Below are 16,499 nucleotides of genomic sequence, written 5' to 3'. Positions count from 1 at the left end.
CATACTTGAAGACTGTTCTTCAAGAGAGGGCAGATCAAGCAAAACACTGGCCTGGAAAAAACATATTTTAGGATGGAGATAAAAAAAAATTGAAAGGAAGAACTGTTAATTGGTCAGGTAAGAAGAGAAACAGTGTATGGCAATACCAACCTGGTGTCTGTGTGATTGTTGTGTGTTAGTTTTAGACATGGTATATCCTCAGTGAAGATAGGTGTGTAACAAATGTGTGCAACAAACACTCATGGTGGTTTGGTGTACATAGAAGGATGATTACTGAGAAGACTACAAATAATTATGCCTCTACAAAAAAATAAGTGAGGTTTCTAGAGTCACACATTAGACCCACCATTATACTTAAGCAGCACTGCAAAAACTGCTTATCTAATACAATCTAAATAAGTGTTTTTCATGTCATTAAGATATATAAAAAAATATTTTGTATTGTTTTTAGTATAAAGACACTTACCTAGCGCTCTCTCATAAGATCTAGTCGTAATTTAATAAGACTTTAACTTATTTTAAGGAGTCTTATCAAGACAAATTGCTCAGCGCACTGGCAGACATTAGCTTGTTTTAAAGACAAATTTGCTCAACGCACTGGCAGCCAAACTTGCTTGTTTTCATGATGAGACGTCTCACTGGCAGCCAAACTTGCTTGTTTTCATGATGAGACGTCTCACTGGCAGCCAAACTTGCTTGTTTTCATGATGAGACGTCTCAAACTACGTTGTGGATATAAAGAGTTTTAGATCCTATGGATTTGACTAAACAATCGGAGGAGGGGCGGGACTGTTGAACTCTATTGACAGTTTGCACTGTACAAAGGTCCAGCACGCATCACGTTCAGTCAGATCTGTGCAGCGGTCAGCTTGTGGAAAGCCTTGCTGTGCGTAATTGTTACTGTGAAATCGCAATAGATTACAAGTAATACACTGCAAATTTATCATGAATATACCCATTGTAAACTTTGAGGACTACATGCTAGGAGAAACAAACATCTCTGCCGAAAACCTGCAGGAATTATGTGCCAGCCTGAAGACAGCGTTCATAGAAGTTGGTTTTGTTTATTTGAAGAACACTGGAATAACGCAGCAAGAGGTTAGAACAAAACAGATGTTGGATAGACTTAACTTCTTATAAACTACCTGCTAGCCAATGTAAGCTCATGTTGTAAACACAGACTCGACCAAAGATTAGATAGCACATGGCTGATCTGCCTATCTGTAGTCCCTGTAGTTTTTCCGCCATTCTGCGATTTTCAAACTATATGCAGAATCACCCAACTAAGAAAATGTACCTTCTTTCCCTCACAACGCATACTCAACGCAACCTTCTTTCCTTCACAACGCAACATCATTTCTGATTTAGCTGCATGAATTAGGCTACGCTTTTAATGGCACAAAATAAGGCTGATTGCAAAACGCTTCTTCCGGCCTCCTGGTGGTGGATATGGCAAACCCAGAGCACTACAGCTCTGGGCAAACCAATATGAGCCAATTCTTTCACACAAACATACGGGTATTTGTGGGCGTTTAAGGGCGTTTTTGGGAGGTAACAGGTACGAGAAGCCCCTGGCTGCAGCTTGCAGATCGGGGCTGGGCTTAATGTGGGGCAGAGCGCAACGTTGAGCTCAGCCCACCTTCAGAACGTCTTCTCACGCTGACAATGTCCGTAGGGCCTACCTTGTTTCCTACTGTCCAAGTTATATTTCCCAAAATAATCTCTAGGAAGAATGCTTAAAATCTATAAAAGCATTTCCTCAACTTTAAGAAAAAAAAACACGGAGGTTAGACTGTTAGGCTAACAGTAGGCTAGGCCTACTATAGCCTGTATGCTATGGGAGAACTGGTACAATTGTAACAGTGGTACAAATGTAACAGTGTTTTATTCTCAAGATATGGTGTAGCTACGGGAAACGTAAATAGACACATGTAGGCTAATTATATGGAGAATCTTACAGCCATCTAAATATGAATGGTCTACTTAAATACGACCAGAGATAATAAAAAGGTGCAAAACCGCAACTGTTTGTTTAAGTTTGCTTCGTGAAATTTGAGCAAGTGTGGACTTCAATCACGTCATTCATATCTTCAGTCCCTGTTTCAAGTTAACACCAGTGCCAATTTATATAGTCATAGCAAATGCAATTAAATGAAAATAACAGTTGTAACACCCGTCTCTATGGCAAAATTAACTGATTTTATCGCGCGAACACTTCTGATTGCGAGTTATATGATTTTTGTGCCGTGATCAAACCCAATTAAATTTATGTATAAACAATAGGCTATAATAGAGGCCAATATTATGTTCTCTACTCTTAGCAGACCTTGTTGACCATATAGGCCTGTTATAGGGATGCTAAAGAGGTTCATTGTTGCCAGTTCCCTTTGGGACTCGCACAGGCTACTAAACTTCTATAAAGAAAATACCGATAGGCTAGAGATAAAATGCATTGATAATGTTATTGCTATAGGCCTATGCTTATGCAGACTGGATGTAGGCTAATGATCTTAGCGTAGCTAGGCCTACTTAGATTAGGCTACCCAAGAAACGCCGATGGTGTAGCACATAGGCTATTCTAGAACGCTAGGGGGAAGTTCAAGGAGGATACGGTTAAGCTTTCTTCCTTGAGAAAAATTGAACTCCGAGTCCGGGTAAATAGATGGACACAGAGGTCAACGGGTAATGACAAGCAGATTTTGGGCTGAGCTCAACGTTGCGCTCCGCCCCACATTGAGCCCAGCCCCGATCTGCAAGCTGCAGCCAGGGGGTACTTGACAGGTACGGCTGCTTTTGGAGGTGCAAACAAACGCTGCGTTGTATTCCTAATTAATTAATTAATGATTGATTGAATTGACTGATTGATGAAGTCTGTGTTAGGTCAGACTTCAAGACGTTATTCTTTCTGCTAGGTAGATGAGGTGATGAACATTTCTAAGGAATTCTTTTACCTTCCTGAGGAGAAGAAACTTCCTTTCAGCAGGGGCAGTTACAACAATAACCCCAATCATGGTTGGGTCTCCCTAGAAAGAGAGAGGTATGCTACCAAGAAATTTGACCAAAGCACATATGGTGAAATTATGTGATTAAGAATGTAATTTTTGTACAACTTTTTTCAACAATTATTTATACAGGTTAAATCCAGCGAGACCTGGTGATCTAAAGGAAGCGTTCAACACCAGCTCACTACACCCTGATATAGTAATTGTCCCGCATATTGTAACACATAATATCCACACAAAAGTTACCAAATATGATCTGATACTGTATGTTTCAAAAGGATCTCTTTGGATTTCTGTCCTTTTTTTTAGAAATGGCCATCTGAAGATGTCCCTGGTTTTAGAGATAAGCAAGTTTCCTTCTTCATGCGGTGTAAAGAGCTTTCTCTCAGGGTTCTCAGACTGATGGGTCTCAGTTTAGGCCTAGATGCGGATATCTTTGTCAGTGCACACAAACAAATTGGAAGTAAGTAGCACATTGTTGTTGAAAAGATTGAGAGTTAGAGTGGACAAGCTGTCAGAGACATTTGCATCCATGATCATCAATACTGAGGACGTCACCAGATATTGCTTGTGTAACCATTATCAGTTTGGCCACTAGTGTGATCAGTTGACCTTTACCTGATTTGGACAGGTAAAGCAAAAATAAACATCAATACTATTAGATCCCTGGCGTGAAAATACGCATTGAATATGACTCTTAAAGCCACTGCTCACAAATTCCATAGGTTAATTGTACTGCAGAGGCGAAGCTTATGGAGCCCTTTAAACTTTGACCTTTGTAAGTAAATGCTAACAGTGGATAATATACAGTAAAAAGCCCACCTTGTCATATGTATGTGTTGTCTCTCACAGCTGATGAGAATGGCTCCACTCTGCGGACCCTGTACTATCCCCCGGTGGACAGTGGTCATGTGAAGGAGGGCCAGTTGCGCTGTGGGGAGCACTCCGATTACGGCAGCATCACTTTCGTCTTCCAGAGCCCAGAGGGAGGACTGCAGGTAACTGGAGAACGAAGAAGACAATTAACCATCTATCGCAGTTCTCACTGAAATCATGAGTTGTCCAGGGCCTTGTCATGTGACATGATGAGTCACATGAAATAGTGGAAGTATGTGTATTAGGAATGAGCAACACTGAAAACCATTAGAATCTCGTCAGAAGCTCCTCACATTCTGTGCTCTGAGCCTCCAGATGTGCATGTGCATTTTGGGGCTGTTAACATTCAGTGTGATAAATTGTTTTGTATTTTGTAAATGATTGAATTAATTATTAGAAATATAACAGTGAATTATCGCTGTTGTGTTCCTGTTTGTGGAGTAAATTGATTTTGTTGCCGTCAGAACATTGCAGAGCATTGCACTGAGCTGCTGTTGTCATGTTTGTTTTGAAATCTTGTCAGCATTTTATATTGTTTATACCCTATAGGTTTTGTAATTTTATATGGTTTATACCCTATAGGTTTTGTCACGGTCAGGACAGTACATTTCAGCTCCATTTATCGCTGGGACAGTTTTACTAAATGTTGCTGATCTAATGCAGAGGTGGACCAGTGATGTTTTTATTTCTGCGGTAAGTTCAGCTTTGCAGGATCTCGTAGCCTCCTTGTGATGTTTCTCCACACGCATTATAGGTGAATGTTTTAGTTTTCCATTCCATCTGTTCCATTCGCCTTATTTTTTAATGTATGTTTTTATCTTGGTCAGATCCATCGAGTGCTGCTACCCTCTCCTGGAGATTCAACCACACGCCAGTCTTTGGCCTATTTTGTGCAGCCTGATGATGAGGCCTTGATTACTTGCTGTGATGGCTTGAACAAGTATCCCCCTGTAAAATCAGGGTATTACCTTACGGAAAGATTTAAAGAAAGTTATGGACGTAAGTCAGGCTCCATGGAATCCTAGATCATAAAATGGTTGGAAACTTTATAATCAGAATGAATTCTAGCAGTATTATTTTGAAAAAAATAATAAGACCAAGAATAATTTAAATGGGACCAAATATTGATTTCTTCTTAAAGACTTGCTTTACTGTAGGGATATTTGTAGATTAATGTCAGATTATAATTCTAATGTCATCATTGTTTTTATAGCAATGTTTTAATATTGGAAGTTGTCTTTTCAATTAAAGCAATAAAAAAAATCTCCTCTATGTTTTTTCGTGAAGCAAAGTTAAACATATAAATACCCCACGTCATGTGGTAAGTAAACAGCACAATGTGCTCCAGAGGGCAATAATCATATCATTATTGGAAATCTTAACAAATGTAGCCAAATAAAAGCACGCCATCTTAGGTACATGTGTGGAAGAAATGTTGACACTGACTAATCTTACTGGCTCAGTGGAATAATGGCACCATAAGATGGGGTATTGTGCAAAAACTACTGCATGACTTGACCAAACAATGTGGGATCTGTTGCTTCCTATAGTGCCATCGCAAGCCCGGGTTTCCATGGGCACGTGGACCCAAATGTGGTATGGGCACTGTAGCCATGGGCACATGGACCCAAATGTGGTATGGGCACTGTAGCCATGGGCACGTGGACCCAAATGTGGTATGGGCACTGTAGCCATGGGCACATGAACCCAAATGTGGTACGGGCTGTCATATCACTTGAACTATCTCTTGCCAGGATGATCTCTAGATGATTGACAACTAATCATTTCATGAAAGAATGCCTAATGGCCAAGATTGAGTTAATTGGTTGGTTGTTGTGTTTTAGGCATGCGGAAATTGGTTGCAGAAAAAAAGAGGTCCTGTAGATTTAAACGTTTTTGAAGAGTTTTTGCTCCACTCCAATGGGCTCTCTCCAGATACTCTCAAAACAAAAATGTGCTTTTAGTGCAAGTAGTGGCATGGCTGTCATTTTGCTGCATGAATCACTTCACCCATTTCAAATCCATGGTCAAGATTTGATGCGTTGCATATGCAACTTGTGATCTTGAGCCCATACAGTTTTGGAGGAGAACAAGAAGTAGAAACGGAAGAAAGGAGGAAGAAGCACGACAAGCACACGGTTTGCTTGGACCCCATGATAATGGTAGTTATTAATATGGAGGGTGTATGGATGTAGTCGATAAGATACATAATAATTATAGCCTGTAAACACTGTACAAATTTGCTGTTGTTAGTGTAGCACTATCTTCCACCATAACAAATGAAGAGGTCAAACTAAGTGTTCCTAATGTTAGTCTGCATTCCAACTTCCTGCATGATCATGAAGAGAATTGTATAAAGCCTACACACATGCAGGGAATATAATGTTTTTTGTCCCTTGATAGGCATATCCATTTGCAGAGAAATGCCCCCCTAGGAAAAATTCTACTTTGGCCTGCCTGAACCCTGGTGATGGCTGTGTGCATATCTTCAATTCAGTTCAGCTTTATTTGTATAGCATCATAACATAATACATCCCAAGGCACTTTATAGGGCCCCTCACATGGCTATACATGGATATGTCAATTCTATGAGAAAGATGTTTAATGCGTCATTTGAAAACTTTTAGTTAGTATAATTTGTTTGATTAAATAATATGGACATAATGTGATGGGTCTATGGGTCATTTAGATTTGAGCGATGTCAAAGAAATCAGACATAGAAAGTTTTTATTCTGTCCCATACAAATCCCCCATTGATGTTGTTCTGTCCCATTCAGATCAAACATAACAGAATTTTGCTTTGGCTATAAAGAGCTTGCAGTGGCAGGAATTGAGGGAATATTGCTGAAATGGGACATTTGACACAAACAGAAGACAAAACGGATCAGCGTACCACTTGAATAGTTAGTTAACAGTGTTTACATTTCGGAGTTCAATTCACTTCTCCTATTTGGCCAGTAGATGTCAGATGTTTCAAGTATTTTAGCAGTCCACACTAGTGGACACACTAACTTAGACCAGCAAACTTTTTTTCTCACTAAATAGCACTATATAGCACAGAAAGGATTTTTTTTTTCTTCAGTGAAATTGCAGGATATCACATTTTTGAGGCATCCTCTCAGATGGACACTTGGCATCTCAGACTTGCATGCATTGTCATTTGTAGGTGTTTGTTAGCCTGGCTAGTGCTGCCCCAGCTCAGGCTGGGTGTAGATCTTTGTACTACTTTCATGCTAATGTGAAACGCATCCTTGCAGCTGATGTTTAGTGTGCGTGCTCCATTCTGTGAGTCGTTATTCCCAGATGTTAAGCCCTGTGCCTCTTCCTGCAGTGCCAAAGCAGTTGGCCTGACTAGATGTGTTTATGCCAAAGAGGTCTATCAGTACACTAGATGCCCCAGTCCCATTTGAAACCAGCCTGTGGAAGGGGCTTTATTTCACTCACACTGATTGGATGGACGAATGCCCGTCTCCAGAAATCACTAATAATCCTCTTAGATAGCTCAAAATTCCAACCAATCCCAGCGGGTAGCCTCTCCTTATTATCTCCTCCCTCCCTGGCTCCCTCCTCAACTCCATCGCCCCCCCCCCCCCCCCCCCCCCCCCCCCTTCCTGGTGTACCCCCTCCCATCTTGATGCCTGCCAAAGTCCAAGTGGGAGGAGAGTGTAATCCAAATGGATTACGCAGTGAATTGGGTGACAGTGGATTGGGCTCTGTGTGACTGAAGCCCATCAGTTTGGATGTCTAGGCTATTCTATGGCAGTCAGTCTCGACACAGATTTATCAACACGTGGTTCGACGCACCTGCCTGGTCATAGCTCATCCAGAGAGCCACAACATTCTGCACAGTAGACAGAAAGGCTTTCCAAGTGGATTCCAAATAAGGAGTATATCTTTTTGCCTTTTTGGATTTTTGTTTTTTCAAGACCAACTTGTGGCTTTGGATTTCATTGCAGATTTGTGTTACTGCACGTGGAAGAAGTGGATCTACGGTTGGAAATAGTGATCAGAATGAGGGAAGTGGTCTGAGGAATATCTGGCAATGGGATGAGGAGGATCCAGGGCCCAGAATGCACGATGGGTTGCTTTTGTCATGGAATACCGACCATGGCAGTTTAAGGCCACAGATGATGGTTTTTGTCATCATGAAAAGACTCCTACTAATGAACGCTGCTCTTTAATGAATCTGTTGTGATATTGTACCATGCACTTTTAAACTTACATGTACTATTGCATTCTTCACCTCGAGAAGCCTTGCTAAGGCTAGCTATGACCAGCATGCAACATCGAAGGGTCGAGGGATGGCTTTCAGTGTGGATAGTCTCAGGCTGGCTCTGCCTCCTGGTGAATGCACAGATGAAGATACCACCAGAAACGTAAGTAGGCTACTAACCTACAACCTTACACACCTGCATGTCTAGTTAGCCAGTGATGAACTAAGAGTGGATATATGAATGTCTCTGTCTTGATATGGAACATGACCCCTTTAACACCGCTCTGTCCACTCTCCAAGAGGTTACCAGGGCTGTTAGTAGATTCAACTCAATTAAATCATTGATTTCAAATACATAGCAAATGGGCCAACATTGGCCCTGTTTTAGGTATTTACCATGACAACGGCAAAGAAAAAACCTACGTCCATTTAGCTTTTTATGTAGTTTGCATGTGATTTGGATTTGACATAATAGCCTAATAGCACCATGTGGGGGAAATTCACTAATGAACAGAGACATTTCAAATATAAGTACAGTGTATACTTTTTCAAACACTATACACCACCATTCCACCAAATAGCCTGTCTTGTTTACCACCACTAGATACTATGCTTTGTTTTGGTGCTTAGCAGAGCTCAGTAGCATATGGAGCCATTTGAGGATAAAGAGCTCATCTCAGACTAACTGGATTCACATAGTGCCACACAGTTCTTTAATAGCGTAATGCAAAGAACATGTCCTTGTTTTGTTTCATTCACATGCTATCAAGTAATCTTTCGACTCCATTTTGGTTGTCAGGCTAGCAAACTGGTTTCCCCACAGATGTGATTTTAAGGCCTGATTACACAGTGACCCTGATTGCGAGTTCCTACCCTTTTGAAACTGAACAACATCCAACTGACACCAAAATAGACAGGATAGGAAAAAAAAAACAGCCACCATCAAGAGATTATTTGGGCTGGAATCTGCGTTCGCTAATAATCCATGCACATGCAGGCTATCATTTGAGCAAATTTTGGATAGGAGGCCCACAGCTTTGCTGTCTGACTGGAATCATGCCGTTCTTAAGTGAACCAGGCCACAGAGGTCGTAACCCGCTTCACTCTGTTATACTCATTTCTGTCGAATTGACAATTTTGGTGTGATGTCCACTTCAAGAACAAAGCCATTAAATAGAAGACAAATAGCATACCGCCTAAACAGTTCACATGAAAGACTAGATGATAGATCATATGTGCTGTGTGACAGATCAGACAGATGCTTTCAAAAGTGCAAAGAACACCCACATGTATTCTACATTGATATGACCAGTTGTATATCTTTTGCCTTGGTTTGATGCATGTTTGAATAATAATACTTTTTTTCAAGACACTCAAAGACGCTTTACAGTTTTGACATAGGCACATAACAAACAGGCAACCCATCCATTTATCATCCATTGGATGGTCTGTCCTATTCCCCCTTGCCTACATGCATTGTCAGTGCCAAAGTGCTGTGAGTGCTGTGTCTGTGCTGTTATGGTGGGACTCACAATGCATGGTTTACAGTAGGTGTTCAGGCTGTAAACATGTAGTGTTTGGCTGGATCTCATCTGTTTTTGTTTGGAGATGTATGAAGAGCCTCTTCAGAAAACCAGTCATTCTAGTGCAACATGCCTGAGCATTAAACTGGCACCAGTTCTCATGTCCCGAGCAAAACATTGGGTCCTCTGTTTCCTCAGCCTCCTGTGAAGTCACAGGAGATATGTGAAATGAACAAGTTTTTTTAGGTTATGTTAAGTGATTTTGATGTTTGAGATCCTTCTTGGGGTACTCCTGGTGGTGGTGTGACATTTGTCACCAAATTAATTTTGTTTTCAATATTAGAAAGGACTATATGGTGTATGTCTTTTAAGGATATCCCTACAGTCTAATGACTGGGAGTTTCTATTTGTGTCTCCCTGAGGGTTTCGGTAATCCCTAGGGAGATCCTGATAGTGTCATAATCCAGAATCCTGCCAAGACCTGCTGAGCTCTTCAGGGCACAGACACTAGATACCAAGTATGTTTAAGGCCAGAGACATGCCCTCATAAAGCTTGAGAAAGCGCTTAAAGCCTACTGTGTATCACTTGCAACTACCAGTGGAGAGTGAACTTGAAACTGATGGATCCTGTCCAGACATTTGTTTTTTGCAGGGGGTATAGTACTATATATAGCCTTCACAGATTGAATCCTACTAACTAGTGGCAGTACACTTCTGATTGCTCTCTACTCACAACTCAATTTTATGTGATTTTTCTATGACAAAATAGTGACTGCACATTTGCCATAATCCCTGCTCTTTTTCAGGTGCTCTAAGCGGTGTTGGGTAACGTCACTTCTGCTGACGTTTAAACAAAACAGAGAGCTTGCTCACTACTCCCTCCCCCTTCCTCCTGTGCAACTCTCCTAAACGCGCATCTCGTCGGTGATTGGCTGGAACATTGTCTTATGTTTTTTTTGGTCCAGGCTGGACCAAGTTGTTTTTGTTGCCGTTTTTGGAGCCTGGGCTTTTATTTTTACAGGGCACAGGCAGCTAGCGGATGGTGAGGTGATGTTTGCTGTATGTGACAAAAAATGTTTTAGCTTAGAAAGCGCGTAACATCATTTAGAGCACCTTTAACCAAGACCAAAAAGAGATCCCACATCATACTGATCTGAAAGTCTCTATTGGCCTATTATTTTTAGATTACGGTATTTTATTGTATCAATGGTCTTGCACCCAAATACTTGCTTTTACCATATGCTCACTCAGGGACACTTAGATCAGCCGATTCAGGCTTTTTAGTTGTTCCAAAGGTGAGGTTAACAAATATGGGGAAGCAGCACTCAGTACGCACACCCCCGGCCGCTGTAACAGCCTGCCACAGGAGCTGAGCACGGCACAATCAGCAAATACTTTTAAAATACATTTTAAGACTTTTAAAATGTTTCAGCCTAGCCTTCCCCTGATCTTTCATTTCCGTGTATCTATTTTAGAATTTTGTACTGTATATTTATCCATGTTACAATTTTTATCGATAATATATCACGATTTTACCTTTCTCTTTAATTATTTATTTGAAAGGCTTACTGTTTTCATGAGAATCACTCTGCTGTGTCTTACTGGTTGCTTTATTTCTACCATGTCTTGTTCTTTTACATGCTGTATTGATGTTTTGTTCAGCACTTTTGTATTTCAATTTTGCAAAGGAAGATGTGATTGACTGATTGATTGACACAGTTATATGATGCCAGTTTAAGGTGAACATCACATGCATCATCTTTAAAATCCTCCTCCTCACCTATAAATCGCTCAATGCACTTGCACCCCAGTATCTTACTGATCTCCTCCACCCCTACATCCAATCATGGTCTATGTGCTCCTCTGACAAGGATCAGCTTGCCACCACCTGCGCTAGACTGTGGAACCATTGGGGACAGAGCCTTTTGTTTTGCTGCCCCCACTCTATGGAATAACCTGCCACTCCACGTAGTGCCCCTCTCTGGGCAAAAAGCACATCAAAGTACATGGTACATGGCATAAAGTACATGTGCCCAAAGTGCAAGTCCTATTCACCTAACCTCCCTCCCCTATGGAGGACCACAGGTGTCACTTAAATGGCACCCATACTCCCCCACCTCATCTTTTTTGTTAAGCAACCTTCAGTACCTTGAAAGGCGCAATATAAATTATATAAAATTGAATTATTGTTATTATTATTATTATTATACATCACACAAGCACATTTTGTTAAACTCCTTGTTCATTTTTTTCTTTCTGTTTTTTTTCTTCAGGGTTCAGGTGTGGGCCAATATCTTTGCTGATCAAGTAACTGCCCTTGCAGCCAAATACTCTGGAGCACCTCTCTTGCAAAAGGTAAATAGCTTTAGCCTTACGGTATGAACAAGTGCACTGAGCAAAATTCCATCATCCACCAGCTGTTATTGAAACAGGATGAAACCAGATGCCCGACCCCTCTCCTAAATATACTGAAAAGGCTTCATGTTCAGCTCCCCCCTTCTCCCCCCTATCCCCCACCCCCTCCATCCCCATCAGACACACTGAGGGATGTTTGTGATTTGTTACAAAACAGGGATTTAGATGTTCTGGTGTTCTGGACACAGAATGAAGTACACGTTGCCCTAAATATTTATGAGAATCTGTTGTGGCACCTGTGAGGTTAGAGGGAGAGTGAGTTTGATTATGTGATAGTGTAAGGGAGAATACAAACATGTACATTTTAGATTGCATCTTTAAACATTTAACTACACTGAATAGAAATTGTTGTCTTTATCCAGTGGCAACACACTCTCCTTATTTTGAAGGTATTGGTATGATTTCCCAAAGTAAAAGTATTATCTTCTTGGTTGGGAACAACATGAAGTGGACACCTTACCCTAACAGGATTAGACCAAAGCTGTGGTTAAGAATTTAGCGATCTTTACCTAATGCTAACACAGGTTTTGTGGATTAAGCTTTTTGAATGGATAATCTCGAGGCACTCTGGTTTACTGTCACTGAATGTAGGTGTAGTTAGATAAATTGCTCTTTAGTTAATTACTATTATTATTATGTAATGAAAACAACATCCTCCACTGAAGGGTTTGCATCCTCACACTGTCAATCTTTTTTCCTTTCATTTCAAAATGATACAGCACTGCCATGTGCTTGCTTGAAAATTGTTAGGCGACCTTCACCAATGCCAGACAGGAATGTGCTGTGGATTATATTAAGGATTTGTGTGATCGTATCAGTGTGAATCATATGAATCATAAATGTGCTCAGAAAACCAAGGGGAAAAGTACCTGACATCATTTTCCACCACAGAAACTTAAAGATGTGGAGCCCATAGTCAAAATTGAAGATGTGGATGGAAGGGAACTTGTGAAGGAGTTCTCTGATGAGATTGAAAGGATGTTGGGCAGTAAAATGAAATCTGTCAAGGTAAGTTTCCCAGTAACTTTTCTCTCATTATTTCATGTGTATGGCTTTGGATGTATTCTCAATAGTACATGTAGTTACTGTTGTGTGGTTCATAGAGTGACATTCCATTTCATTATTGTGTCAAAGCTGATTCATCAGAATGTTCAGTGGGGAAAAGATACTTTTTTAACCTTTTATGACAGATATTAACTAGAATGCTGTAATTGAAATCACTTTTTGCCACAGAACTTTTTTTTATACTAAGTGGAATCTGAGATAACAGGGGTGTTGTGCTGTAATAGCCAATATACATACTAACTAGCACACTTAATATTCAACATGTGTACTAACTAGCACACTTAATATTCTACATGTGTACTAACTAGCACATTAAATGATGTGTCCACAGAGGCTTGCAGATACTGCAGAAGATGCTGATTACTACCATGATTACAATGCAACATTACAGGTCTGTATTTTGTGTATTTTCATTACAAAATGTTTCTCTTGATGGTAATGTGAATAAAGTACTTATACGATGCATTCGTTCATTGGTTTTGAACAATAATTGTGACTTCCTTTACCTACAGTTTGATTACTACAATGCAATGCTTATTAACACAATGGATGATGAGGGAAACCCCATCGAACTAGGTGGCGAGTTTATAGTGGAGGAAAATGAGCATTTCAACAAACTACCTGTGAACACTTTACAGAGCGACATCCAAGTGCCCACAAATGTCTACAATAAAGGTGTGATTATGATAACCTACACTTTGTTTTATGTATCTTACACCAAGTTATTAATTAACTTAAACATAAGCCATGCACATCAAGTTATCTCAAATCATATCACCATCTTCATGGCCAAGTGGTTCATAGACATAGATAGAATACGGTTCCTGTGACAGTTTGTCAAAGTTGTGACATTAAATTTAAAAAGATTGTTGTCTTGCTGTCTTCTTGAGAAATATAGTATGATAATCAAGGATTGCCAAGTGTAACTTGAATGTCATGGCTAGCATAGTCATAGACCAGGGTTCTGATGCTAGTTCTGCCTTTTCTTGTGTGTCGCCCCACAGAACCTAATATCCTTAATGGTGTGTACATGTCAGAGGCCCTAAACGATGTCTTCGTTAGCAATTTCCAAAAAGACCCCACGCTCACATGGCAATACTTCGGGAGTTCCACAGGATTCTTCAGACTCTATCCAGGTGCAGTGATGACTCTGCTCGAATATCCAGGCATTCATCCACAGAACTAGAGGGGATTTTCGGACTGGAGTGGACCTGTACAATCAAACTTTTTTGCGTCTGAGTCATGTTTTGTGTTAAATCTGAATATGACTTAGTCAACCATTGTATTTCCTCTGAAGGCATCCAATGGACCCCTGATCCCAACGGTGTGGTGTCTTTTGACTGCAGGAACAGGAACTGGTGAGACTAAAATCACTGCTTGTTCATTATGAAGCCTCTGTGTGACCTGAGGTCACCAGGAGTGTGGAAAGAGAACATAGTCTGATACTGGCAGGGCAGGTGCCATGTAGATAAGCTGTCCACAGCAAGTTTACATTTGGCTAAGGATAGTCTGGCAGACTATGTACACGGGTAGCACCCAATTGCCTAGTTATAGGTATAGCAGTACAGTGTTGTCATGATCCTGCAGAAAGACTTTAATCTCATCCTTAAGTGGTTAGCTGCTAAATAGCCAGGTCAGTAGGATCCACATGGGCACCATATGTAGGTGTTTGTACCTTTAAGTAATAGTCTAATCAAGTAGCCATGTGCTTGCAGTAATATTTCAAATAATATAGTAAAGCAATGATTTATCTCCATATGTGTGTTTTAAATCTGAATTGGTATAAATCAAAGAGACGCTATTTGTAGTTAGCAGAACAGACTGGAATATATACATATATACATATGTACTCTATGTTCATGTAAATATTATATCATGAATATTATCAAAATGCAGATAGACCTCATAACCGAGAAATGGAAGTGCATGTAAACACAGTCACTCTGGTTGTCCATTTCAGAACCAAGGCATGTTTTAATGAGTCTGGTTGTCCATTTCAGAACCAAGGCATGTTTTAATGGGTCTGGTTGTCCATTTCAGAACCAAGGCATGTTTTAATGGGTCTGGTTGTCCATATCAGAACCAAGGCATGTTTTAATGAGTCTGGTTGTCCATATCAGAACCAAGGCATGTTTTAATGAGTCTGGTTGCCACTTTCATCGGTAGGTACATTCAGGCTGCCACGTCGCCAAAGGACATCATCATTGTTGTTGATATCAGTGGAAGTATGAAAGGGCTGAAACTGACCATCGCCAAGCACACCATCAACACCATTCTGGACACACTTGGAGAAAACGACTTTGTCAATGTCATTGCTGTAAGGGCCAACACCAACAACTTAACATGCATGGACATAAATACATTTAGCCATTACATGTGAATGTAACAAAAGCAGATTGCCTTTATGCTGAGCAGACAAAAAAGACAGAGTATCACAGGAACAGAGACAGACTGAGACAGAGTATCACAGGAAGCATGTGAGATAAACCACAAAATAAAAATACTGCATTTATTTCTGATAAGATGTTTCTGATATTATGGCAAGTACATTTTGAACATGCTACAAACAAGTTCCCTGATATTCCCTGACTTGGTCTAAGAAATTATCAAATCCATTGTCTTGCCATGTGTGGAATAGACAAAAAATGTCTAACTATGATTCTACTCAGGAGGGATCTGAACCGTACACGAGTCATTTAATTAAAACTAGATGCTTTTTGTTATGAGGATGTCAAGGTTATGTAGAAATGCTCAATGGGTCCTATACATGTTATTGCAGAATAACAGGTATACAGGATCTGGCCATTAACTTTGACTCTAATGGTGGTAACTGTTTCTCTCTGCAGTACACTGACTACGTTCGGTACGTGGAGCCCTGTTTCAGAGGCACACTGGTGCAGGCCGACTTGGACAATCGCGAGGTAAGTCGATTATCTGCTTCATTTAAGCCGAGGGACCCTAAGCCAGTGAGACCAAACACCGCAGCAGGGCTCCTGCACTCTAAAAGGTGCAGCCCTGCTGCCTGGAGCACTTTCCATCCTCACCCCTCGCTGGGAACTCCCAATGTGACATACACACAGTTGTTACATACAGATGCTGCATGTAGCTAACATGCCATACTTATCCTCTCCTGGAGTCTGATGTTGAAGCTTCGTACATTGTAGTGAACATTAGTGGCTCAGCCTTCACAAGTGACTGAAGAAGGCACCAATAGGAAGGATGGGTGGAATCACCCACGCATATATGCACCAATACGAAGGATGGGTGGACTCACCTACGCATATATGTACCAATAGGAAGGATGGGTGTAATCACCCACGCATATATGCACCAATAGGAAAAATGCCCACAAATGTTGTATACGTGAGTGTGTGAAAGGACCCTGCGTAAGCGTGTACATATGGT

At 40.7% G+C, this 16,499-nt stretch overlaps 2 protein-coding genes across 4 annotated transcripts in view; both read left to right on the top strand.

Moving 5' to 3' along the window:
• Window positions 1-40: 40 nt before the first annotated feature.
• On the top strand, window positions 41-5,223 carry si:dkey-10o6.2 (uncharacterized protein LOC100124608 homolog). Of its 3 annotated transcripts, none has more exons than XM_042110317.1 (7): window positions 41-117; window positions 2,913-3,037; window positions 3,135-3,201; window positions 3,312-3,465; window positions 3,855-4,000; window positions 4,461-4,571; window positions 4,706-5,221. In XM_042110317.1, the coding sequence occupies exons 2-7, from the start codon at window positions 2,925-2,927 to the stop codon at window positions 4,901-4,903; spliced, it is 789 nt and encodes a 262-aa protein (XP_041966251.1). In that variant the 5' UTR covers window positions 41-117; window positions 2,913-2,924; the 3' UTR covers window positions 4,904-5,221. The 3 variants fall into 3 exon arrangements, with proteins under 3 accessions (XP_041966251.1, XP_041966250.1, XP_041966253.1); XM_042110316.1 differs by lacking the exon at window positions 41-117 and adding an exon at window positions 827-1,098 and having other exon boundaries at window positions 4,706-5,223; XM_042110319.1 differs by lacking the exon at window positions 41-117 and adding an exon at window positions 1,890-2,781.
• Window positions 5,224-5,690: 467 nt separating this feature from the next.
• Window positions 5,691-16,499, top strand: part of cacna2d4b (calcium channel, voltage-dependent, alpha 2/delta subunit 4b) — a 45,464-nt gene continuing 34,655 nt past the window's right edge. The window contains exons 1-10 of the mRNA XM_042110342.1: window positions 5,691-6,040; window positions 7,835-8,254; window positions 11,888-11,969; window positions 12,921-13,037; window positions 13,426-13,485; window positions 13,607-13,769; window positions 14,099-14,230; window positions 14,392-14,452; window positions 15,261-15,411; window positions 15,941-16,015. Coding sequence (XP_041966276.1) covers window positions 8,148-8,254; window positions 11,888-11,969; window positions 12,921-13,037; window positions 13,426-13,485; window positions 13,607-13,769; window positions 14,099-14,230; window positions 14,392-14,452; window positions 15,261-15,411; window positions 15,941-16,015 — 948 coding nt within the window. The 5' untranslated portion in view covers window positions 5,691-6,040; window positions 7,835-8,147. The remainder of the gene's footprint in view (window positions 6,041-7,834; window positions 8,255-11,887; window positions 11,970-12,920; window positions 13,038-13,425; window positions 13,486-13,606; window positions 13,770-14,098; window positions 14,231-14,391; window positions 14,453-15,260; window positions 15,412-15,940; window positions 16,016-16,499) is intronic.

This window comes from Alosa sapidissima, chromosome 11 (genome assembly GCF_018492685.1).
Source record: "Alosa sapidissima isolate fAloSap1 chromosome 11, fAloSap1.pri, whole genome shotgun sequence".
NCBI classification, from domain to species: Eukaryota; Metazoa; Chordata; class Actinopteri; order Clupeiformes; family Clupeidae; genus Alosa; species Alosa sapidissima.
Note: the sequence above shows the minus strand (reverse complement) of the source record. Positions and strands in the feature narration are given on the sequence as shown.